This window comes from Muntiacus reevesi, chromosome 9 (genome assembly GCF_963930625.1).
Source record: "Muntiacus reevesi chromosome 9, mMunRee1.1, whole genome shotgun sequence".
NCBI lineage: Eukaryota > Metazoa > Chordata > Mammalia > Artiodactyla > Cervidae > Muntiacus > Muntiacus reevesi.
Window position 1 is genome coordinate 57,536,943 of NC_089257.1, and position 27,014 is coordinate 57,563,956.

Below are 27,014 nucleotides of genomic sequence, written 5' to 3' on the forward strand. Positions count from 1 at the left end.
TGGAGTGAGTTGCCATTTCCTTCTTCGGGGATCTTCCTGCACCAGGGATCAAACCCGTGTCCCCTGCATTGGTAGGCTGATTCTTTACCACTGAGTCACTTGAGAAGCCCCAATGATTCTTTACATATGGCTAATAAGTTTATTTTTACAGAGTCCTCTCACAGTGTAATTCTTACAATAACCCAGGAAAGTACATCTAACCCACTTAACAGATGAGAAACATGAAACCAAAACTTTATCAAGAATTCCAAAAAGTGGTTCCTAGGTTTTCCAGGTGTATTTGACTTCACTTATATCACATTTTCATAAGTTTTTTAAAAAGAAGAAGGATGTTACAGATTTTTGAAACTAATAAAATTGCTAATATACATTTAAATCCATTTTTAACAAACATTTGACAAAAAATATATGCTTATTGAAAACATAAATTTTGTGTCCTTTTATTATCCAAATGACTAACAAACTTTCAAATCATAAATGTGTATCACATTGTAAAATAAAGACAAGACTGAAATAAGACCACAGTGTCTTTATACATTTCCTAGAGATTAATAAGTGAACCCCTTATGTGTTGCTCTAGTAATTCCAGGATTTTTTTCTTTCAGTTTGGACACATTTTGGTGTGTCATTACAACTGTATAACTCCAAATGACAAAATAGGCAGATTAAGAAATGTAGGCATTCTGAAAGCCAGATTTTGACGTGTTCTTCAAAAAGTCAGGAAAATACCATCTATGTCTCTGAGTAATAACTCACTGATTAAGAATTATGAACCACACTTTTGGTTCAAATCTATTCTGATATTTGAGTAAGTATTAACATATTCCTTGAGGCTTTGAAGAAATATATTTAAAATGCATGAAACCTCTAAGACTCTAAGGATTCCTCATTTACCAAATATCACAAATTCAGAGGTTAGAAGATCTGAAATCAATCATAAAAAAAAAATATTTCCATTATTCTGAAGATGTGAATTATAATTGTTGTGTCTTTAACATTTACTTTAGTGTGTTTTAATCATAGAGTGATTTGAAATACCATCATTTAAAAATTCAATAACTATGATTCTTTACCATAATCAAGGTTGTATGAAAATAACCAGACACAGTATGCATAATTTGCTGTTATTTGCTATCTATCATGGTTTGCTTCATAGATTTCCTTGCAACCAAATACTATAAGCTACCTAACCAGTATTTCAAATGGTTTCAGATTAACTGACTTAGATCTAGTACTATCAAAGGTATATTTAACAGTTGATCAGCTATTAAAATTTACAGGTAATGTAAAAATCTGAAGTAGCATAAATTACTCTTCCTAATTCTACTTCCTTGTATAACATAAAATGAAATAAATTTTAAGAGTTTTAAAATTATCCTTTGAGGCCTAAAAAGGATTAAAATACCTAGTGATCTGTTGAAAAAAAAAGTTAAATGGTATACAGTTTGACTATTAATGTGAAAAAAATTAAGGACCCAATTTTTAAAGTAGCTGATTAAGAACAGAAAATTGGCTGAAAATATGACCCTGGCTTCCCTAGTGGCTCAGACAGTAAAGAATCTGCCTGCAATGCAGGAGACTCAGGTTCGATCCTGGGCTCGGGAAGATCCCCTGGAGAAGGGAATGGCTATCCACTGCAGTATTTTTGCCTGGAGAATCCCACGGACAGAGAAGTCTGGTGGTCTACAGTCCATGGCGTCACAGAGTCAAACATGACTGAGTGACTAACAGTTTCAGTTTCATTCACCATTACTAAAAATGAGATCAGTGGGAGAGGAAACTGATGGAGCACAATACTCAGGTGATTCTGAGTTCCTCTTTGGACCTGTAGAGTTTAAAATTCTTGGCAGGGCTGCCATTTTGCACAACCCCATTTCATTCTATGTAAATAGTGTGACAAGAAGTTACACAACATTGGCCTAATTTATGGGGCATTAGATGGGAGCATCTAGTAGGCAGTTGGATTTAAAAGGCAAAAACTCAAAACAGGTGTTAAGAGTTAGAATTGCAAATATGGGAGACGTATGGAATAAGAATTGAAGTTATGGACACGGATGACATCTCCATGAACAGAAAGCAGAGAGAAAAGAGGGCCAAAAGCAGAAACTTGAGGAAAGTCTTCTTTTATCGGGTAGGGGGAGAAAAGGAGCAAACTGAAGAAATAAAAGCCTGTCCTGTGGACTCCAGAGTCACCCGTTAATACCAGGCCTGCTCCTTGTACTACACCGCTGACACCACATAGAAGCCAGTGCTAGCTACCGTCACTGTTTCAGTGTCAGGCTTAAATGCCCTTCCTGACATTTCTTACACCATCTTCTTCTCCATTTCCCCACCCTATGCCCTCAGGCCTGGCCTTCCTATTTATGGTCTCCCCTTATACCTTGGAGATACAGTGCTTGGTATGTCTCTCCTCTGCCTCAGTTTTAACTCTCCCTCTATCAACACTGTCTCGTGCTAACCTGAGGACATTCTCTGGGGCTGCATGTCTGAGTTCAGGTCCTTGCAAGTGGCATTCCCACTAAGTTCCCTTTGGCCTCCTCAGTAAGGCAGATCGTGTAAAACACACACAGCGCCTAGAAAGAAAAGACCATCCCCAAGGAGGATGGTCACTCAGCAGGGGCTCCCTAGTGCCTACAAAATAAAGTCACATATTCTTAACGATTATGTCCCAATCAGCCTTTCTAGATTTAGATACTCCTATTTCCCTAAAAGACATTACACTTAAAATTAGACTATCTGCTCTTTATTAGGCATATTTCATATGCAAAGTCCTCTCTGCTTTTGCTCAGGCTAGCAGTGGAGAGTTGGTTTCCTATTAAATTGAGGCATGTGAATGCGACCAAGCTTGGCCCAAATTTGATGATTAGTAAGATACTGTAGAAATAAGAGGATCTTAGATAACAATATGGATTAGCTCCATAATAACCATCAAGGTATCTTAAGTGATCATCATTTTACTCAAGAAGAACTGGGGAAAATAAAATCAAGCTAAGAACAGATCTATCCATTGGGTCAAGCAAATTCTCTATAAAAACTGGGATGGTCAGTGAATTGTATAGTATGTAAATTATACTTCCAAAAGCTGTTACCAAAAGAAAAAAATAAGTAGTGGCTAAAATATCTAGATGCGTGCTCGGGGTATCTGGGTACACGTTTTCAAAGAGTAATGGTCCCTTAAAGAATGGGAGTAGAGCGTGTTGTTTGGCTGCTGTCCTTCCACAATCAGGTCTTCAAGCAAAGCCACAGTTGGCCCACAGGTCTCCGAATTGGTGCTCAGATGCTTTTGGGATTAGGACCGGTAACTGTCAGATGCTCAGCTGCCTGCTGACCTTAGCAAGGGCATCACTGACAACATCAAGTTCATGCTGAAGCTCGTTCATGGCACTGGTTATACTCCTGGTATCTTTCAAGATCTGAATACTCCGTGTATAAGGATTATACTTCACTCCAAATGGACGCTTGATTGTTTTGGTAAATTCTCTATATAAGAAAACAAATAAAAGGCAATCAGTTTCTAGGGGGAAAATGATGAAAACGGAATACTGTCCATTAGTCTAACGTTGAACATATCTAAACCCTATGTATACTTCAAGTCCTTTTTCAAATGCCATTAAGCTTTCCCTTTCCCCTGGCTGGAATGAATTGCTCCTGGATAAAATGCAGAACAATGTTTCATCTGTATCTCTTTGAGGCTTCCAATTTGTTACATAGTAATTTGCATACATTTTATTTTCCCTATTAGATTATAAATTCTCTGATAGGAAGGAATGGGAAGTAACCAATTTCTCAGTGTATCTGATTCATATTTGCAACCCTGAACATCACTGTAAACAACACATCCTAAATATTTACTGTGGAAGGGAGATATGTTCCAGGCAGAAGGCTTAGAGGACTTCTAATTATTAGCTGCTTACTTCTGTGACTTGTTACATTACTGGACCTATCTAAGGCAGAGGAAAATTAAGGCATGAGGAAGATATACTTTACCTCATCTTCTCCTTTGCATCTTCAAAGCTTTCAGATACAAAGTAGACATCCTGAAAAGTTGTGATGAGACACTCCTGTTTGCATGTAATCTTGGGGTCAAAGGGCTTTACTTTGGCGTGTCCGGAAAGAGCGTGCTAGAGGACAAAGAGTTTGTGAATCAAAGAATACTATCCATTTTCATAGATCACCTTCTTCACACAACTGCCAGAATCAGCACACCTCTGAATGTATTACTAACGCAGTGGTCCCAGTCTACAATTCCAAACTTATTTCCTATACATCTCTATTTAATCCACAATATACTAAAGCAAAATAAATGAATTGCTATTCCCTATAAATGCCCCACTCTTTATAAAACTCTTCTCCATGTAGGATGAACCCAAGGATCTTTATTTATTTACTGTTAATATGGCATCTGCTTTCTACTCAACAGTAGTTATTTCTGTACGTGACTTGTACCCTCCTGCAGGTAGTGGGCTCTTTGAGAGCAGGACTGTACCTTGGACAATACTGAATATACACTCACCACCTAACAAACAGAGGTTCATTCCTTTATTGGATACCTAATAAATCTCATTGAAGAATTCCCTAGAAAGTACTGAAGTTATTCTTAGCACACCAGAGAGGAAACAGCAAGACTTTGTTAAGCAAAAGCTTTAAAATATTTTTTTATTTAGAAGATACATCTAATTCTGAATAGGCATCTATATTCAGAAAACTTAGGAAAGAGAAAAATACCTCTTAGGTAATGCTTACTGCCACCCCAAGTATTTTCCACAGTAAGCTCTTGTTCAAATCCAGAAACTATTTCAGGTGGTATCAATTACATTAAGTGAACATGGTCACGTGCAAATATTTACAACTCTTACTTTGAGTTCACTGATGGAAGAGAGTAAGCCGGCACCAAAGACTCTTAGCTGCCCCTCTTGTTTGCACAGACCGAACTCCACAGTGAAGAAGTAGCACTGCAAAAGGACATCGGTGTTACTTTCACATAGTCATCATGAAAGGCTCAATTTAAAACAAATTACGACTCTTAGTCACTGACCTAAATTACCCTGGAATAAAATCCAAGACCCTCAGACTAGCTCACAAGTATTTCTACAGTCTGGCCTTGACCAAGTCAGACTTCTCAAACTTTTGTTCCCGGAATTCTTAAATACTTTTTAAAAATAACTGAGGGCCCTAAGGACCATCTGTTTATGTGGGATATAGCTAGCTATATTTACCATATTCAAATGTAAACTGAGACAAAATTTAAATATTGACTAATTAATTTTAAAATACAATAAACCATTTTATGGGCATCCCAGGTGGCTCTGCAGTAAGGAATCTGCCAGCAATGCAGGAGACCCAGGTTCAGCCCCTGGGTCAGGAAGATCCCCTGGAGAAGGGAATGGCTACCCACTCCAGTATTCTTGCCAGGAGAATTTCATGGACAGAGGAGCCTAGCAGGCAAAAGTTCAAGAGGTGACAAAGAGTAGGACATGACTGGGTGACTAACACATTAAGTTCCTTGAAGGTGGGAATTAGACTTTACTCATCTTTCTATATCCAGCATGATGTCTTATAAAGTGCTAAAAAATATTTTTAGCATCATTTTAGAGAACCTATCATTTTTACTGAAAAAAAAGGTATATAAACTATTAACGTTGCTGTATTCTAGTGTTCTTTGTTTCTCTGCCCTTTTTTTTTAAGCTCATGTCTTCTTTGAAGTGAAGTGAAGTCGCTCAGTCATGTCTGACTCTTTGCGACCCTGTGGACTGTAGCCTACCACATCTTCTTTGGATAAACCTTAAATGTCTTCCTTTAATGTTATTTAAATTAATTAAATTAAGTATGAGCAGAGACAAATTTTCTAATGCTCATCTGGAATATGTACTTTTAAACTACACAAATACCCACATCCCACCCCAGTTAAGAATTAATGATCTTAATTGATTTCCAGATTTATACCGTTGCCAGTTTTTGAACAGCCTCTTCTGAAGCTCCGAGAGAAGCCAGGCCAATTTCTTGGGAGAATTGAGCAAAACTAGGTTCAGCCAAAAGGGGGACATGACCTAAGAGTTCATGGCAGGTATCTCTGAAAAAGAGGTACAAGTTGTCACACTATGACGTTTAACATAAATGCATGATCAACCATTTAATCAAATAAAAACCTGATCTTACTTTTATTCAAACTGATCATGTGGTATTACTTTGGAAATGGACCACAAAGGACATTATTATAGTAAAGAAATTATTTTGGTTCAAAACCTTGGGCATTCACAAACACATATACACAAATTCACGCAAATACCCAGAGACATCCACATGTCGCCCCACCTCCACCCCCAAGTCAGGTCTCTGTTCAAATGTCACCTTCTCAGAGAGTTCTTCTCTGATCATCCTTTTCAAAATAGAAACACACACCACACACACACACCCCTCTGTCCCTTTTCCCTACTTTATTTTTCTCCATAGAATTTATAACCACCTGATACTCTATTTTATTCATATTTACTTGTTTGTTTATTGTCTATATCTCCCATTGGAATATACGCCCTATAAAGGCAGGAAACTTTGAATTTTTTTCAGTCTTACATCCCCTATGCTTAGAACAGTACTTGGTACCTAACAGGTTGTCAATTACTACTGGTAATAATATTGGCTAACATGTATAGTGCATAGAACATGTATTACAGGCCAGGCACCATTCAAAATGCTTTACATGCGCTAATTCACTTGATCTTCATGAAAAAAAAAAAAAACTCATGAGGTAAGTACCATATTGATGGATGGATGCTGCAATAGGAGTACTTACGGTTCTGGAGTGTAGAGAGGATCTGAACTGTGTCTCACATACTGTGTGCAGTGAAAAACACGAAAGGCTAAACCTGATAAGAAATCCCTTGGTGATAAGTAACCAGCCACAGGACGGATGGAAAAACCTGTGCGCTCTGCAAAGCAAAGGAGAAAAATGTTCACCAGAATAGACTAGTCACTGCAACATTTTAATTCTGCCAGTGGCACCAAGTTGACACTTTGAGGGAGAACATGAAATTAAAACGTGTCATACAAGTCATAATTATTAAGCACTTACGGTGGCCAGACAATGAATTATGAATTTTTACACATGACATCTCCTTTCATGTTTATGAATTAAAGTTCAGTCTCTTCATTGTGCCAACTATAAAACTATGGCTCAAAGACTCAATAATGTGCCCAAGGCCACACAGTAGATGATAAACGTAGGATGAACCCAGGTCCTACACTACAACTTGCTATCTCTATGAAGAGCTTAAACTAACCCTTAGACAATCTTTCTTTAAAAAAAAAAAAAAAAAAACTTTAAAAATCTATTAATTTAGATCAGAACCGTTTTTTGAAACTATGACATTTTTAGCTTCTTTTAGCCATTACTCCCCCTTGTAGTTTCTTTATCTGAACTGACTGGTGCTCTTTCATTCCCCAACAGTTGAGACTGCATGCCCACTGTAAAAGACACTTGCTGCAGTGGCAGCAAGTGGGGACCTCTATAAGCTCTAATCCTGTCCTTTATTTCAAACTCTCAGTTCAGTTCAGTTCAGTTACTCAGTCGTGTCTGACTCTTTGCGACCCCATGGACTACAGCACACCAGGCTTCCCTGTCCATCACCAACTCCCGGAGCTTGCTCAAATTCATGTCCATCGAGTCAGTGATCCCATCCAACCATCTCATCCTTTGTCATCCCCTTCTCCTCCTGTCTTCAATCTTTCGCAGCATCAGGGTCTTTTCCAGTGAGTCAGTTCTTCTCATCAGGTGACCAAAGGATTGGAGTTTCAGCTTCAGCATCAGTCCTTCCAATGAATATTCAGGACTGATTTCCTGTAGCATGGACTGGTTGGATCTCCTTGCAGTCCAAGGGACTCTCAAGAGTCTTCTCCAACACCACAGTTCAAAAGCATCAATTCTTCAGTGCTCAGCTTTCTTTATGGTCCAACTCTCACATACATACATGACCACTGGAAAAACCATAGCTTTGACTAGATGGACCCTTTTGTTGGCAAAGTAACATATTCACTTTTAAATATGCTGTCTAGATTGGTCATAGCTTTTCTTCCAAGAACCAAGCACCTTTTAATTTCATGGCTGCAGTCACCATCTGCAGTGATTTTGGAACCCAAGAAAATAAAGCCTCTGTTTCCATGTTTCCCTTTCTATTTGCCATGAAGTGATGGGACCAGATGCCATGATTTTAGTTTTCTGAATTTTGAGTTTTAAGCCAACTTTTTTACTCCCCTCTTTCACTTTCATCAAGAGACTCTTTAGTTCTTCGATTTCTGCCATAAGGGTGGTATCACTGCATATCTGAGGTTATTGATATTTCTCCCAGCAATCTTGATTCCAGCTTGTGCCTCATCCAGCCCAGCATTTCACATGATGTACTCTGCATATAAGTTAAATAAGCAGGATGACAGTATACAGCCTTAACGTGCTCCTTTCCCGAGTTGGAACCAGTCTGTTGTTCCATGTCTAGTTCTAACTGTTACTTCTTGACTTGCATGCAGATTTCTCAGGAGGCAGGTCAGGTGGTCTGGTATTCCCATCTCTTGAAGAATTTTCCACAGTTTGTTGTGATCCACACAGTCAAAGGCTTTGGCGTAGTCAATAAAGTAGAAGTAGATGTTTTTCTGAAACTCTCTTGCTTTTTCTATGATCCAACAGATGTTGGCAATTTGATCTCAGGTTCCTCTGCCTTTTCTAAATCCAGTTTGACCATCTGGTAATTCTCAGTTCACATACTGTTGAAGCCTGGCTTGGAGAATTTTGAGCATTACTTTGCTAGCGTGTGAGATGAGTACAATTGCGCAGTAGTTTGAACATTCTTTGGCATTGCCTTCCTTTGAGATTGGAATGAAAACTGACCTTTTCCAGTCCTGTGGCCACTGCTGAGTTTTCCAGATTTGCTGGCACATTGAGTGCAGCAATTTAACAGCATCATTTTTTAGGATTTGAAACAGCTCAACTGGAATTCCATCACCTCCACTAGCTTTGTTCATAGTGATGCTTCCTAAGGCCCACTTGACTTTGCATTCCAGGCTGTCTGACTCTAGGTGAGTGATCACACCATCGTGGTTATCTGGATCCTGAAGATCTTTTTTGCATAGTTCTTCTGTGTATTCTTAACACCTCTTCTTAATGTCTTCTGCTTCTATTAGGTCCATACCATATCTGTCCTTTATTGTGCCCATCTTTGCATGAAATATTACCTTGGTATCTCTAATTTTCCTGAAGAGATCTCTAGTCTTTCCCATTCTATTGTTTTCCTCTATTTCTTGGCATGGATCACTGAGGAAGGCTTTCTTATCTCTCTTTGCTATTCTTTGGAACTCTGCATTCAGATGGTATAGCTTTCCTTTTCTCCTTTGCCTTTAGCCTCTCTTCTTTTCTCAGATATTTGCAAGACAACCTCAGACAACCATTTTACCTTTTTGTATTTCTTTTTCTTGGAGATAGTCTTGATCACTGCCTCCTGTACAATGTCACAAACCTCTGTACGTATTCTTCAGGCACTCTGTCTATCAGATCTATTCCCTTGAATCTATTTGTCACCTCCACTGTATAGTCATAAGGGATTTGATGTAGGTTATACTTGAATGGTCTAGTGGTTTTCCCTACTTTCTTCTATTTAAGTCTGAATTTTGCAGTAAGAAGTTCATGATCTGAGCCACAGTCAGCTCCTGGTCTTGTTTTTGCTAACTGTATAGAGCTTCTCCATCTTCGGCTGCAAAGAATATAATCAATCTGATTTCGGTATTGACCATCTAGTGACGTCCATGTATAGAGTTGTCTCTTGTGTTGTTGAAAGAGGGTGTTTGCTACAACCAGTGCATTCTCTTGGCAAAACTCTGTTAGCCTTTGCCCTACTTCATTTTGTACTTCAAGGCCAAACGTGCCTGTTACTCCAGGTATCTCTTGACTTCCTACTTTTGCATTCCAGTCTCCTCTGATGAAAAGGACATCTTGTTTTAATGTTAGTTCTAGCAGGTCTTGTGGGTCATCCTAGAACCTTTCAACTTCAGTTCTCACATTCTGGTAATTCCAGTTCCACCCCATTCCTTTGTACTTGGATTCTCCCACTCTGATGGGCAAAATAATTTTCCAAAAAGATGGAGAGGTTCATTATGTGGACTACCCAATAGGTATCCACTAGCCATGTGTGGCTACTGAGCACTGAAATGTGGCTAATGCGGTTGGGGAACTAACATCTTGATTTACATTTATTTCAATTACTTAAACAACCACAGTTGTCTAGTGGCCACCATATTTTCCAGGGAAGGTAGCCCTTTCCAACTCACATTTTGTTGGAACTGACTTTTAATTTTGGTTTCTGTCTTTAACACTTTCCCTTGAAACATCTTTAGCTATAAGCTCTGCAGCCTGCTCAAGCTCCAGACCCCAAGTGATCAGCTTTCAGTTTCATATCCATAACAAAATATTTCCTCTAAATCTCATGTAAATGTGATTTGATAATAGCTTCCGTAGCATATGTTAGTCTATCTTTGTTAAGCCCCACAAGTTCATGTGCTTTGGTTCTCTGCCATTCTTAATCACTACTATTTTTAAACCTAGTTTTCATAGGAAATACTACCAGGAGTTCTTCCCTTGTAAAAACTATATTGCCATCTTCTGTTTAGTTCTTAGTTTTGTATATAGTGGCTGAGGAATGAGAATTATAGAGTTGAAAAAATATGTATATGTTTATAGCAGTCTATGTAATAAACTCTATTATGATTGGAAAATACTATTACATATCATTCAACTCCATAAGATAAACTCCTTTTGGGGTTTTCCTGATGCTCAGTTGGTAAAGAATCTGCCTGCAATGCAGGAGACCCCGGTTTGATTCCTGGGTTGGGAAGATCTGCTGGAGAAGGGATAAGCTACCCACTCTTGGGCTTCCCTTGTGGCTCAGATGGTAAAGAATCCAGCTGGGTTCAATCCCTGGGCTGAGAAGACCCCCTGGAGAAGGGAAAGGCTACCCACTTCAGTATTCTGGCCTGGAGGATTCCATGGACTGTATAGTCCTTGGGGTCGCAAAGAGTTGGACACGACTGAGCAACTTTCACTTTCACTAAACTCCCTATGAGTCAAAAACATAACTTCTATTTTTTCCTCTAAGGTCCTAATCTGCTGAGATCAAAGGGGATATTTATTTCTCTTACATACTGTAGACTCTGGAGATCATTGATCATTCATTTTATTTCTTATTTTTGCTAGGAAAAAATAAGGAAACCTGGCCCAAGTAAGCATGATGGACTAAAAGGAGGAAAGTTGTCTTACTCTTCATTTATGCTTCCCCTAAAACATCTTCTTTCTTGGGAAAACAATAGAATCTTAGTGTAGAAAGGGGCTTCAGAGATCATTTACTCCAACCTGTCTGAAGGTGCCTGAGTATTCTCTATCACATCCCTCAGTGGGTATGAAACTTTTGCATGAACATTTCCATGGATGTAGAACTAATTATCTCATTAGCCTCCTGCATTTCAAATGGCTATTTTAGCAAGATCTTCTCCGTTTCGAACTAAAAGTTCGCTCTTTCTATCCAACTGTCCTTTACTTTAGAGCTGTATAATAATCCCTCTAATACATAAGATGACCTTCAAATATTTAAATAAAGCTATAAACTCCCCTAAATTCCCAGGTACCCTAAGGATCCTTCAAATTTTACTTATCTGATACATTTTCCTATCCCCTTACAATTCTGCTCACTTTCCTCCACATTTGCTCCAGGTTATGAATGTCCGGCTTCAAATGTGGTACCCAACTCTCCAGGACAGAATACAGAAAATTTCTGACTTCCCATATAACTAGACATTAGTCCTCTATTAAAAATTCTGTTGTGATTGAAAAAGAGTTCACTACTCCCCTTATAAAAATTAATTAGTTCATTACCTTTTAAAAAGTTTGAGACATCTTCCAATTGTGGAATATTATCTTCCCGGTATCCACAGTATTTAGAAAGCAAAGGTAAGTTTTTGAGATATTCTCTGCAGGCGTGGGTTGGGTAAAGTTTGTTGAGTTCTCGGAACACAGTTCCCCAGGTCTTAATCTCTTCTTCAGTGAATTCAACCCTAGGAATGGGGTCTCCACTAATGAGATAAAGAGAAGAAGTCATTTTGAATTAGTATCCAATAAACAGTAGCACATATTTTGTTTTCTATTTACTATATGAGCAGAATTTATTTCATTATTTCAAAGTTGATTAAGTTATTTTTATAGTATACTTACTGTTTATAGTTCATAGCCAAATCTGCAAAATACTTTCGTCTTTTACGGTAGACGTTGTCTTTGAAGCCCTAATAATTAAAGAAAAGTTTTTAAATATCCATACTAAAATATACTGGACAAATGATTTAGAAAACATTTCATTATTATGTGAATGATTATAAAGAAGAGCTGTATAATTTATTTTGAGCAAGCACTGTTTAGAAGTTTATGATCATTTTAAAGTCTTTGTTATATGACAGCTTTATATGATAATGACTACAAAGATAAAAGATATTATGGATATAAAAATACTACAGTAGCTACAAAAATAAAATAGTTTGAGGAAAAAGAAAAGTGCCACCCTCGTTAAAGTACATGGCTCTTTTGCAAAGGTGAGTTTTTTTTCTTAATTGTTTGACTACATCTTCAGTTATATTTTCCTGTAATTAATAACAAAGTAGTAATTACTAATACTTGATATTATGGCAGCTGAATCTAGCCTCAGAGTTTATTGCAAAATGCTGACATACTAATCATTTGCAGAAGCAAATAATGATAATAAAAATAGACAAAATAGTAACATTAAGATTTACACCTATTAAGAAAAAATAGGCAAAATAAGGCATCAAAAAGCAAATCTCAGGAGAAAATAATCAAAACTAAAATAATCAAAACTAAATAGGGAAGAAGGGGAGGACAACTGAAAGGAAAGAATGAGACTTGTATGTTTAACATAGATTTAGAAGTCCCTACTATGCACCTGGCATTGTGCTAAAATTCAGAAAAGCACAGTACAATCTGGGTCTTCAAGGAGTTTATTTTAACCAATGATTTTGAAGTAATATGATAAATGGCTTGTTAGAGACAGGCACAAAATACCACTTGAACTCACAAGAGAAACTCATAATCCAGAGTACGTGAAGAGGACAGGGGGGTGAGGAAAGGGTCCCCGGCGATGACTCCTAAGCCAAGTCTCAGAAGAGGAGTTGAGAGGGCTCGGTGTGGGACAGGAAGCCCAGCACCAAGGACAGCGCAGAAATGAAAACTAGCGTGTTGTGCCTAGGAAAACATACTCAACCCAGCACTGCTGGAGTCTGGAGAGTGAGGTGGAGCACGGTGAAGACTAGTTACAGCCCTGCTAATAAAGGTCTGTTTGAGAGCCTAGATTTTACTCTTGGGGTAATTGGAAGTCTCTGGGATTTTTTTTTAAATAACAACTAGCAAGATGTAAAATCACATACCTTAAAACTTACATTTTAAAGTGTACAATTTAGTGGGGTTTAGGATATTGTACAACCACCTCCATCATAATTCCAGAACACTTTATCACCCCAAAAAGAAACATCCTACTCATTTGCAGTCTATTCCCATTTTCCTTCACTCCCAGTCCTGAAAGTCACTAATCTACTTCCTATTGCTAGCAATGTGCCTGCTCTGGACATTGTGTATAAAAGAAATCACACAATATATGGCCTTTTGTGAATGACTTTTCTTTCACTATGACAGTGCTTTCAAGGTTCTTCACCCATGCTGTAACATGTTGAGACTTCACGCTCTTTTTATGGCCATTAATATTTCATTTGGGGGACATACCATGCTTTACTTATCCATTCATCATGGGTGGATATTTGGGTTGTTTCTACCTTTTTTGCTACTATGAATAATGCTTTCATGAACATCCCTGTTCAAGTTTTCTCATGGACTTATGTTTTCAATTTCCTTAGATCTGTACTTACACACACAAGGGGTAATGTTGACACTCAGGCTTTAGATCATTCTTGTGACTATGAGGAGGATAGGATGGAGGTGGCAAGGCTGAAGGCAGGGAAGCCAGTTAAGGGATATGGCAATAAGAATAAACAAAGAACAAATTTAAGAAGTATTTAGGAGGCGAAAATCAGCAGGTCTTGGTAGTAGGTCAGTAAAACTGATTTACACCCCTTTCCCCTTTCCGTAAACATGTCCCAGATTTTTTTTACCTTTGAATCTTTACTCATTTTGCAATGAATTGTCCTTTCTCCCCATCTCTTTCCTGCCAAAATTCTCTAAGATCAACTTAACAGGTTGCCTTTCTCTGATCTCTTCAGCTAGAAGTGTTTCCTCCCTTGTGTATATCTCAAAACAGCCTTTGCAAGCCACTTAGCACACTTTTCATATTTAAATCTTGTATGTGTATTTATATATACACAACTTACTTTTGCAGCTAGACTGTAAGCTCCCCAAGGGCAGTTACAGGAATTTATTAATTCCAATACTTACTTAATAAGATATTATTATAAATTCACTGATCAGCTAGGGGCTATTTAAAGCAGTACGCGGTCACATTTACACAGCTAATGAGTGATAGAAGCTAGATTAAATCCCTGGCCTGAACAACTCTAATACGGACTCGATCCTCTCCTCCCCTCCTAGGATCCTAGACATTCATAAGAAGTACTAATGCTCCAGACTTAGTAATGCTCCAGCTCAAGCTTATACTGTATCACACTTTAATAGAAACTGCAGACATGGTCTTAACTGTAGTATAATTCTTGGAAGAGTTCTCAATTTTAAGAACCCCAGACATGGGACAGATGTTGTAGAGTCAATGAAATTGGATGCTCTTCAGTCACTTGGTATCAAGTCCACCAACATGAAGGTCTAATAACACTTCCTGAAACTCAGATTAATCAAGATCCTTATTTAGTCTAGAATAAGCACTTTCTCTAAAAAAGAAAAATAATGCCCTTAACTTTTTAGTTTGTTTTAAATGATTTTCATGAAAATTTTATATTTTTATATTTTATATTTAAAATATTTACAGGATGGTCAGCATCCAGTTCAGATCCGTACATCAGAACTCTGTTGGCACAATGGTCCAGATCAGAAATCTTCTTTGGAAACCAAGGAACAGTTTCCATACCTGCAAAATACAAAAACCACTAACAGTTGAAGAGATCCTCTTAAATTAGGCAATAAGAAAGAAGAAATTAAGGAAGTCACAAATGCATTTGGATGAGATTTTTTTATTTTAGCTTGTACTTTGGGGCAAAATGTAAACAAGTAAGTTGCTCTAGTTCTAAGTACATCTTATTCAAAATGTTGAATTTAAAAATATTTCGAGCCTTAATTTCCTAAGTCTTGGAGAAATGATGTATTTTAGTCACAGACCAAAAGTTCAAAACAGTTTAAGCTACATCTTTAGCTATCCTTAAAAAGTAGATAAGGATGAACTTTACAGATCAAGGTACAAATTTATTAAAAACTCTGAACGTTTTTAAATTTAAATGTTTAAAACTCTGAATGTCTTTAAATTTAAATATTTTTAAATTATTAAAAACTCTGAATGTTATTGAAAACTCTGAATGTGCAGCTCAGCTGGTAAAGAATCTGCCTGCAATGCGGGAGACCTGGGTTCAATCCCTGGGTTGGGAAGATCCCCTGGAGAAGGGAAAGGCTACCTACTCCAGTATTCTGGCCTGGAGAATTCCATGGACTGTATAGTCCGTGGGGTGGCAAAGAGTCAGACATGACTGAGCGACTTTCACTTTCACTGAATGTTTATTTTTGTTGATTAAAAGTATCCTAGAGATCACGTATGTCTTTGCCACTTTGATCTTGCCATCCCTCACACATACAAGCCTTTCTAAAGCTCTTTTTTCCCTGGAATACCTATTCCACTCCCAGTCCTGCTCCATCCAACTCATCTTTCAATTTTCCTTAGAATATCCTTCTCCTTCAAGACCCAAATCAAATGAGCCTTCCCTGACCCTGTAGGTGGCGCTAATTCTCTATCTTCTGGGTTCCCGGGACTATGATTCTAATTCTCCACAAGCTTAGACTATGTTTTACTGCAATGAATCCGTATATGGCTGTCTTACAGAAAAGAATTGTAATGACTCTAGGGTAAGATTATTTTTTTTATATCCCCATTTCTTAGTAGAAATATCTGACACAAGCTGGTGTTTCCTAAATATCAACTGGACAATTTAGCCTCTATAAAACTCATCACTTTATAGATGAGGTAACCAAAGTCCAGGGCTTCCCAAGTAAAGAATCTGCCTGCCAATGCAGGGGACATAGGTTCCATCCCTGGGTCAAGAAGATCCGCTGGAGAAGAGAATGGCAACCCACTCTAGTATTCTTGCCTGGAGAATCCCATGAACAGAGGAGCCTGGCAGGCTACAGTCCGTGGGGTCACAAATAGTTGGACACGACTGAATTGACTTAGCACACATAGCCATACAAATACATAACAGATGCATATCGGTGCTTATTACACCCCCAATCTTGTTACATAATCTGAAGGGATTATTTAAAATTGAATACCATATACAAAATGTAACTGATTTATTTGCTTGTCTTTTGCCCTAAGTAAATTACAAGGATTTTGTCACAATAGAGACTTTAGACTATATTCTTGCTATCTGAGCATCTAAAAACTTAGAGGGCTTTACTGCTTTTCCATTGATTTTGGTGGAAGCGAGGGCAAGGAAGACCATTGTATTTCACATATAAAGTATTTCATATCATGCTGCTGCTGCTAAGTCACTTCAGTCGTGTCCACGTCTGTGCAACCCCATAGACGGCAGCCCATCAGGCTCCTCTGTCCTTGGGATTCTCCAGGCAAGAATACTGGAGTGTGTTGCCATTTCCTTCTCCAATGCATGCATAGTCATCAGTAATTGTCAACATTTTCAGCAAATTCAAATATCCATTTAATATCTGCTAAGAATCTGCCCTGTAAGAGTTATTAAGTGCTCAGAGATTGTAAATTGAGATTTGTCAAACCAAGAAATGCCTGACAATTTAAAAATTGAGATAACAAAATGGATTTCTAACTATTCTGAATTCTTTATTACACTCAAGGTTTCCTCTTCACTTCTCTCGCCTCTCATAAAGTGTTGCTTTATAATTTTTCTTTAGCATCTTGAGCAGTTACATTTTGTATCTTCTTTATTATCAGATTGTAAGCAATTTGAAGAGACAGTGTTTGATTTTTACTTTTATGCGTTTAAGATAAACATAAGATCAGACACATATATTATGCACTTAATCATCTGAGTAGCATTTTCACCTTTCAGCTTACCGTCTTCCTTCGCAGTAAAATTATCTGGTAGATTCACAGAGAGAATATTAGAATGAGACTTCAACAGATGAAAAATATCATTCAGTTGTTCTCTACTGATATCGCAGTCAACAAAAATCTCAAATTCTGAGCTTCTTCTCTTTGATTTTCGGGACTCGATGTGTAACAGGTTCACATGCTTCTCCTGTGGAAAGAAGATGAAGCGTATCCATGACTGCCTCAAATGTTTATAGTCTCTGAGCAAATCACTTTCATTACCACTAAAAATCAATCTCATCGTTTGTCATAGTAGCCAATGGGGGAAAAGTCGGTTTTTAGTGCTGCCAACAGCAAAACAATTCCTCCTAAATATTAGGTACTTTTTTTTTAAGTTTGAAAAATTCATCACACCCTCCAAAAACTAACAAATGAAATGAACACCCACTAGGGAGTCCCCCAGATTTCCACAACTGATTGGCATTCAAATCAAAAGACCTAGTCTTCCAGATGAAAAGAACTCTTTGAAACTCCTCACAAATAAAAGCTAGTTTTTTTTTTTTTTAAGTTTTCTTAGCGCTTAGTCCTTCAGAAAGAAAAGTTTCCTTTGAAAAAATCCATTTACTAAAACTAGATGAACAGCTTGAACACAAAATTTTTAATACCTCCTATCTCCTAGGCTGTCAGGGGATGTTTGACGGGAGGATTCTTACATGCTGTCTCTCATGAGCCCTTTGTCCCTCTTCAAGCGGAACAGCGCGCTGCTCCCAGGGCCTGAGGTCACTGTGTGAGGCAGGCTTGGGTCTCCTTTAGCAAACATTCTCTTTAGGACAAAACTGCTGAGTCTCCTTCCCCTTTCTTGAGATATGGATTGTGTCATGACCTTGTGACTAACATTACCCTTTGTTCCCTTGATAACGGTTGCTGTACATTTGGTTTTCTGATCTCTATCATTCCCGAAAGAAGTTTCTTGTACCACAGCCTATATATACTCATAGGAAAATCATTAAAGCACCTTTGCTTCATCAGAGCTTAGGTCCCCAGGTCTTTTTTGTGTGTGTGTGTGTGTCTCTCTCTCTCTCTGTCTCTTTTTCTGGCTGACTCTCTGGAGCGTGGAGACCCGTCGTGCTGTTTTCTGCCCCGGCTTCTAAGACCCCCTCGAGAGGGCGCCTGGTGCCTTCGTGAGCGATGCAAGTCCTGTGTCAAGGACTTTATGGGTCCTCTGCGTAAACCAAGGGATATCAGCCTCTTTCTCTCTTTCACTTTCTTATCGTCGGATCCGTACCACCAGGTTCCGGTCTGTTAAAGGACCCCAACACTAGGCTACAAACTCAAGTAACCAGCTGAATCAGATTGCTTCTTCTGATGTCTTCCCAGGGCAGCCTGAGCTGTGGGTGCCATATGTGTAAACCTGCTAGGGGAGGGTATCTTCTGTTACCAATCTGGGTGCTGAGGGAAAACCCTGCTGACATAATCATGAAACATAAGAACCAATCACCCAACATCTAAAAAATGAGAAAGAGTAGATGCTCTCCAATGCCAATATGTCGAAATTAAATTAACTTCATGAACACCTGTGTAGCCAGGTAAGGGCAGTGAAGCATATGAAGAAAGGCAAGACATACAAGAAGGTGACAATCTAGTTGGCTAACACATAAAATACTAAGTGTGTGTGTGTGTGTGTGTGTGTGTGTGTATGCACACACGCACTCAGTCATATCCAATTTTTTGTGGCTCCGTGGACTGTAGCCCGCCAGGATTCTCCTCTGTCTATGGAATTTTCCAGGCAAGAATACTGGAGTGGGTTGCCATTTCCTAGTCCAGAGGATCTTCCCGACCCAGGGATCAAACCTTCATTTCTGTGTCTCCTGCATTGGCAGGTGGATTCTTTACCACTACCGCCACCTAGGGAGCCTGAAAGACTAAGAAAATACAAATAGTTTGGCTTAAGGTGCAGAAGACGTTCAACAAATGGAAAAAGCATCATGAGCTAGAGAAAGTAGAAGTTTCTATGAAGTAAATAGGAACTGAGTCTTAATAAACAGAAGGGGAGAAGGGGGATTCCAAACAAGAGGGACTTGTATGAGCAAAAGTAGGGATGAGATGGAACATGAACTTGATAAATAACAATAGAAAGTGAGTGTCAGGGATGTTGGGAACTGGAATAGGCAGGGTTCATCTTGGAATGTAGAATCTATCATGGAACCAATAGAAGAAAGTGAGCTACAAATACTGGAGCTGATCAGAAGCAAAGGAGAGTTTCATGGAATCTATTTCTTATGAAGTTTATAATAAGAATGAATTCATAGATATTTTTTGAATGATGACTTGAACAAATGTAAAGCTATAAATTATGTTTTTGGAGGAAAAGACACAAAATGTCCATTCTTCCTAAACCAATCTAAAATGAATGCTATTAAAATCAAAATCTTGATGGAATGGGGCAAGGAAATATAACCAAATAATTTAAAAGCCCATCCAGGAGAAAAATTTAGTCAAGAAGATCCAAGAAAATTCCAGTAAAGTTAAAGCAATAAGTGAGACATTCCCTATCAGATAATTCAATTACAGAAACAGAGGCACAGAGAGGTTAAGCAGTTTGTCCAAAGGCACACAGTTAGTAAGTGTTCAAGCTGGAATTCAAAGTCAGGCTGTTCAAAGCCATAGTCTATGCCCTTAAACACTATGTTGTAATCTTGTACTAGGTACATAAAGAAATAAAAAATTAGAATAATGGATAATATGGCTTTTCTTTGAGCAAGATTTACATAATCTTAATAATGAAAACACTAAAGACTGATATAGCCAAAAATTGGGGCATAACTACACTGGGAAGGTGGGGGAAAGGGAAGTTGAGCAGGCCTCTAGGAAGGGAATTGTGCCAAGGAAGCCAAATGTTTACTTCCATTGGAGAAAACCAATAGGTAATATCTACAGATGGAAAAATCAAGAAATAGCAGCAGAATACACACATTGTTTATAAATATAGAAGTTAATACTATACAATATAGTTACAAGAGTTGAAAATGGTTGCCCCCTATTGGTTGAAAAAGTGAAAAAAAGTGAAAGTCAAACCTGGGTCTCCTGCACTGCAGACAGATTCTTTACCCTCTGAGCCACCAGAAGCTCAGTGGGTAGGAATCCGCCTGCTAATGCAGAGATCACGAGTTCAATCCCTGGATCAGTCAGATCCCCTGGAGAAGGGAAAGGCAACCCACTCCAGTATTCTTGCCTGGGAGAGGAGCCTGGCAGGCTACAGTCCATGGGGTCACAAAAGAGTCAAACACAACCTAGTGACTAAACAACAACAATCTTTTATTTACTAAAAGTAATTGTTTAGTGTTTGTCTTCTCCACTGGATTGTACACACTCTGAGGACTGGCACGGTGTCTGCTTTGCCCCGGTCCACGTCTTTGTATCTAGCAGGGCACTGTGCACTTAGCACTCTGTAAATTTTCATGTTCCGACTGGCTGACCCAATTTCCTTAAGATAGACTTATGAAAGTAAAATTACTGGGCCAAAACATGTGAACACTTTAAGACTCACAATACATATTGCCGGATTGTTTCCCTACACATCACATCAATTTTCCTTCACACCAAAGGTGTAGTTAAGTGCCAAAGGCATTGAAGCTCTGATAGTAGGGAGCAATATAATTGTAGAAGCCTTGCTATTTTGCTGTATAAAATATAATTTAACATATTAATATCAATAATATCATTAAAATCTGAATGTTTATTTAACTAAAATTAAAATTTGATTCTTCAAAATCTATGATGTAAACCTTTCTTCCCCATTTCTTTATTAAATAATAAATTATTTCTATAAATTGTTTGTATCCCTTGCCAATTTGATAGAACTGAGCAATATTTTAGAAATTTAAGTACTTAAAACATTTCTGTAGTCCACCAATGATGAATTTACAAATAATCTTATAGACCCATTTCATAAAAGTTTTATGCAAAAATATGGAGAGTATTTACCTGGAAGATTTTCAATGCTTTTATAAGTCCTCCAACTTCATTTTTTAAGGAAAAAATAAGGGTTGCTCTTCCCCTTTCAAAGGAATGGTCTTTGTTTTCCTTATTGTCTTCAATCATGATCAGTTTGGTGTACTTCTCTAAAAACAAAGTATGAAAACAGAAAGGTCTAAAAAAGAAAGTTGTGCGATGTAGGCAATATTTGATAACACAGATATTTGAAACTCAGACAATATTTGATAACATTAACCAAGTTTTAGTTTCCTCATCTGTAAACCATGAACGTACAGATATACTTTGCAAGGCCATAATGAGACCAAAATAAGCTAAAAGATTGCCTAGCATAGTACTTGGAACATTATAGGCATACAATACATGTTAGTAGTTTCCTTTTTTTTTCCCCTAATCCAGTGCTTTCAGGGCATGACTCAAGCCCATGGGCTTCTTGCAGTCGTCCTGACTATTGTGGTCTGAACTGAGCACTCTTCCTCTGTGAGAGCCTACCTCCTCTCCCCCTACAATTTTAGCACTTCATTATACTGGATCTTTATCATTTTTTTAGTTTCAGATGTACAACTTAGTGATTCAATGTTTTCATAGATTATATATCATTTAAAGCTTATCCATTTAAAGTTATCATAAAATGCTGTATAATATATATATCCTTGTAGCTTATTTATTTTATAGATAGTAATTTTTACTCTTAATCTCCTATGCTATTTTGCCCCTTCCTCCTCTACTTTCCCCACTGGTAACCACCAGTTGTTCTCTATATCTGTAAGTCTGTTTCTGTTATTTTCATTTACTTGTTTCATATTTTAGATTCCACATGTAAATGATAACATACAGGATTTGTCTTTCTCTGACTTATTTCAGTAAGCATCATACCCTCGGGGTCCATCCACATTGCTGCAAATGGCAGAATTTCATTCTTCTTAGGGCTAATATTCCATTGCGTGTATATACATATTTATATTGTTGTTGTTGTTCAGCCGCTAAATCATGTCCAACTCTCACAAGGCTCCTCTGTCCTTCACTATCTCCCGGAGTTTACTCAAATTCATGTCCATTGAATGGGTGATGCCATCCAACCGTCTCATCCTCTGCTGCCCCCTTCTTTTGCCTTCAGTCATATATATATATGCCTCTGTATCTTGGCTATTATAAATAATGCTACTGTGAATACTGGGGTGCATGTATTTTTTCAAAGTAGTGTTTTCATTTTCTTTGAGTGCAAGCCCAAGAGGAATTCCTGGATCACATAGTAGTTCTATTTTTAGTTTTTTGAGGCACTTCCATACTGTTTTCCATAGTGGCTGCACCAATTTCCATTCCCACCAATAGTGCAGAAGGGTTACCTTTTCTCCATATCTCACCATTTATTAATTGTAATTATACTGGGTCTTGAATGACTTTCCTCAAATGTGCCACTCATACATGGCTTCTAAAAAGAGAGCAAACTCCTTCAGAACAGGGATAGGGACTTTTATTTCTTTTGTAAATTCAAGAGCCTAGACAGCTCTGGACACAGGTGGACTAGATGGATAACTGCTATCCCAGAGAATTCTGGTTCCAGGTAAGTATCCGCTTTCTCTATGACTGTGTAATCCCCTAGGCCATGAGCCCTGAAGCCGTTTTAGTATTGGCCTACAACTGCCATATGACTACAAATACAACTCTGTGTGTGTGTGTGTTGAGGAAGGTGAGAATAGTGTAGCAGATAGATGTAGGGTACAGTAACTTTGTACTGGTGACTCTCAATTGAGAAATACACACTTGAGAAATAAGATTTAGATTAGTAAATGGAAATAGCATATTGAAGATTTATGGTTATTAGTTTTCTTTGGGTTATTAATTATTCCTAATTGCCCAGTTTCACACCATTGTTCTAATGGAATTGATGTTTAACAACTTAAATTGACAATCTCACTGCCTTTCGCCACCTTGCATGCATTGATCCAAGCCTGTGGAGCAGATATCAAGATGGCATGGGCTTGAAGCCAGAGAGACTGTGTTCCAGTCCCCCGCAGTTCAAACTTCACGTACTTGCGGAAGCCTTCCCTGACCTCCCCACGTCAACCCCTAGTGTTGATTCTCATTGCACCAGATACTTCCTATTCGTAACAACAGTCACAGGTGCAGCCATAGCTCACCTGTGTCTATGGTTGTTTCTGTATTTGCAACTAGCCTTTGAGTTCCGTGGGGGGCAGTGATCACACATGCTTTTATTCACCATTGTGAGTACCTAGCAGTCTCTGCACATAACAGGGGCTGAATAGATGTCACAGACTGAATAAATGAATGAAAGACTGGTGACAGACATGGTCCCTACCCTCAGGAAGCTCTAAGAGTCTTATATAGAACAATGTGAAGGATAAGCGCTATAACAGGGAACACAAATGGTAGAGTGATGGCAGTGGCTAGATTAATTATTCTGCTATGTATTTAGAGGTGCTTCACTGAAGATGTGTTTGAATTCCTCTCCTAAAGAAAAAGAGAGGAAAGAGACCATGAGGAGGTGAAAGACAACAGGAGGTGACCAAGGATTACTGAGGGATCATGCAGGCTTGGTAAGTGGGTCAGATCTTTCAAAAGGCTCTGTGCAGTTAATGCAGAGGAGTTTGGACTTGATCTTCTATGCCCATCCAGATACCCACCTCAGGTACCCATACAATGACCAGCCTGATGAAAGGCTAAATGAGAAAAGTCAGGACAAGGTAGTTTTCCATTAAGCTAAATTCTTGGCTCTGAAAAGCTTTCTATAGGCTGATGCAAAATGAGGGGCTTCGTGAATTTCTGTTCTTCTTGCCAGAGAACTTTGTGAGTTTTCTCTTTTGGCCATAACGCCCTTTTTAAAACCCATACTGTGTAACATTTGGGGGCACCTTATAAGAAGTAACCCTAAGACCCCTATCTGGCTTGATAGAGGTTATAAAGTACCAAATAAAGGTCAGTGATTTCCAACTGTATGGTCATAAACAATAGCCTGCCACTAAATTTGCCAATGGAGTACAATCTTCTGTTTCAGAATCCAGTCTTTCTGATACCTTTGAAATTTAGCTTTAAAAAATATTTATCAGGCAGATACTAAGTTGAAGGACTTCTACATATAAGTTCAGAGATAAAGAATTTCCCATGCCATGATGACAAGATTCCATCCATTCTTAACAACCCAAGAGGTGGGTAAGGGAACTGATACTTGTCAAATGCCTATATATATCATGCACTAATATAGTCCCATATAATTCTTATAAAAATCTTGGTGGAGAGAGAGAGGAATTATATTCATTTTATAAATGAGAAAACTGAAACTTAGAGAAACTAACTAACCTGTCCATGGTAACACAGCTAGAAATGTAAGAACACATATTGAAAACTGGTCTATGAAAATGTGAATGTTAACGTATGTATCTGCTTTCACAAGAATTACCCTAAAAATGTTCAAAAACACAAAAAGTAGAGCAAAATTCCTAGGATATAATTGAAAGTTGACATCTCAGATGAACTAGATATCTACCTTGGCATCTTCTCAATCACTATTTACACTGCAAAACAGTGTAAGGAAATATCTAATCACTGGTTTAACATTTGTCAGTGTATGACCTTAGGCACACTACCTAACCTTTCTAATACAGCAAATTAACCAAACAGTTAATCAGAACTCACAGCATTCAAAACTCATTTACACATTTTAAACACATACTGTAACTTGGCATTCTGGTGTTCTTTCCAGAGAAAAAAACTAAGCTACTTCAGGTACCCAAAAATATAAAATTCAAAATTTAACAAATATTTATCAAATCATTGAGATTAAAATCAAAACTGCTTAGATATTTCTAATTGTGTCTATTTATTCTCTGCAACTAAGACAATCTCTGTGTCAAATGCTTTGAAATCTAATGACCAGTTAAACTTAATGATAATGTGGATTTTTCTATGATTCAAATGATTACTAGAGGTAATACAAATAAAATTTCAACCCAAGCACATTTACATGAATGAATTACTATAGCCAGTGTTAGGGCAGTAAAAATGAAAAAGACAAAGAAGACTATTTGGCTCAAAGGAATTCACAGATTTATTATGAGGGGGAGGAGGAGAGACAGACTTTCCAGCAAGGACAAATAGGCAGAAGAGAACAGTATCCTGAGATCCCAGCTGTGATATCTGAGGAGCACACCAAGCCTCACCTACTTCCCAACCCTGTGACCAATATCCCATGAGATTCTGAAGATGCTGGAGATGGTCTGTGACCCATCCCTAAGTCTCTGAGCAGAAAAGATTTACAGATGGGAAGCAAGACCTCCGAAAAGGGATTTTCAGCTTCAAAGGAATTGACCGTTTCTTAAGGTAAGCTTAATTATACACAGGAAATTCTGAATTGGTGGCTCTAGAGCTAAAAATGCAGGGATAGTCTCAGATTTGCATTCTTAGAGATGTGAAAACCTTTGGAAACAGTTCTTATGTGTCTAACTATCACTCAAAGACCATGCTCCTTTTTTTCTCACAGAGTATCGGTGACTTTGTCCTATAGTATACAGCTGCCAACAGTAAGAGAGATGTAAAACAATAAAGCAGATTTCTGTAATAAATCCAACTACAAATCCATGTAGACAAGTTATAATTTCTATGTGCATTAATTTCCTCATATGCAAAATTGGATGGAGGCCAATTAGCCCCAAGTTGGTGGCTATAAGGAGGAGCAGTATAATACATGAAACTCTTAGAACAGATGCTGGCCTACACTAAGTACTCAGTAAATATTAGCTCTAACAATGGGAAGTGCATCCCACATTTCTTTAAAAAAAAATGTTAAACATAATAAAATTGATATTCTAAACTTTCCCTGGCTAAAAACTTTTTTTCCCCTGGGAGTTAAGCATTTCACAAGATAGTTATAAATCTACTTCTTATGGTAGAAAGCTCATGGAAAGATTGTGTTATGGCATAAAATTTAAATATTCTTTTGTCTTAATGTGCTTTTCAGTTTTATTAGTTTATTTGCTATGAAATCCCAAAAGTGTATTAAGTTCCAAATCTCAAGTGAATAATTTAGCAATTCTTTTTTTTTTAATTTAGCAATTCTTTTGCAAACAAACAGATGAAGACTCCAAAGTACAATTTACTGAGTCAGTCTATATTTACTGAGTCCCCATTTTCCCTCATATTACTACCGTAACATACTAAAGTAAGAGCATTCTGAAAATATAAGTTATTTCCTGGTCTACCACTATTTTTGCAACATAAGCAAACTTTAACAACAAGCAAGGATCAAAAAACAGGAAAGGAAAATGATGTTTTTGCCAGTCAGTGGTAACACCAACAGAATTTCAGATCTCCTGATAGTTCATCCTTCAACAATCCCTCAGAGCTTAGAATGCAACTCTTCATATCAAACTGTATCAAGATTTTCTTTCACATTTCAAAACTGGCCCTTAACCTCCTGCGGCAGGAGCCACCGTAAGAAGGTACTAATGGTCATAGCTAATCCATCATTTTGGGTTTCATAATTCTTCCTTTTCTCCCTGGTACTGAAATGGATCTAGTGTTGCCTAATGCATGGGGGTAGAGGAAGGTGAAGCATACGTTAACTGAATATTTATGACAGGTAAGGCATTTTGTATACTGAGGTTTGGAAATATTCCTATCCCTCTTGTTAAGTCAATATAAGAATGAAGTTTCTCAAAAGGGACTTCTGCTAAGAAACTAGAAGAAAAGAGCTCTCCCCACTTCCTAACTCCCACCCCAAAATCAACTTAAGAGCATAGG

General features: G+C 37.9%; 1 protein-coding gene across 1 annotated transcript; it reads right to left on the minus strand.

Annotated features, from left to right (window-relative positions):
* Positions 1-1,343: 1,343 nt before the first annotated feature.
* TPH1 (tryptophan hydroxylase 1) lies at positions 1,344-21,365 on the minus strand. Its single transcript, XM_065944398.1, has 10 exons — positions 21,249-21,365; positions 17,289-17,472; positions 15,022-15,122; positions 12,242-12,309; positions 11,906-12,102; positions 6,791-6,926; positions 5,944-6,070; positions 4,857-4,952; positions 3,988-4,121; positions 1,344-3,480 (listed from the first exon to the last, which is right to left on the minus strand). Exons 1-10 carry the CDS (start codon positions 21,363-21,365, stop codon positions 3,306-3,308), a joined length of 1,335 nt encoding a protein of 444 aa, XP_065800470.1. The 3' UTR covers positions 1,344-3,305.
* Between the last annotated feature and the right edge of the window lie 5,649 nt (positions 21,366-27,014).

Excerpts from the sequence above, each read along its gene's own strand:
- TPH1 (XM_065944398.1), bottom strand. The coding sequence starts at position 21,365 with ATGATTGAAGACAATAAGGAAAACAAAGACCATTCCTTTGAAAGGGGA. Across the intron at positions 12,310-15,021 it reads AACTGGATGCTGACCATCCT|GGCTTCAAAGACAACGTCTA; the intron begins GTAAATATTTTA and ends TTTAATTATTAG. Across the intron at positions 6,071-6,790 it reads CCTCTCTACACTCCAGAACC|AGATACCTGCCATGAACTCT; the intron begins GTAAGTACTCCT and ends CCTCTTTTTCAG.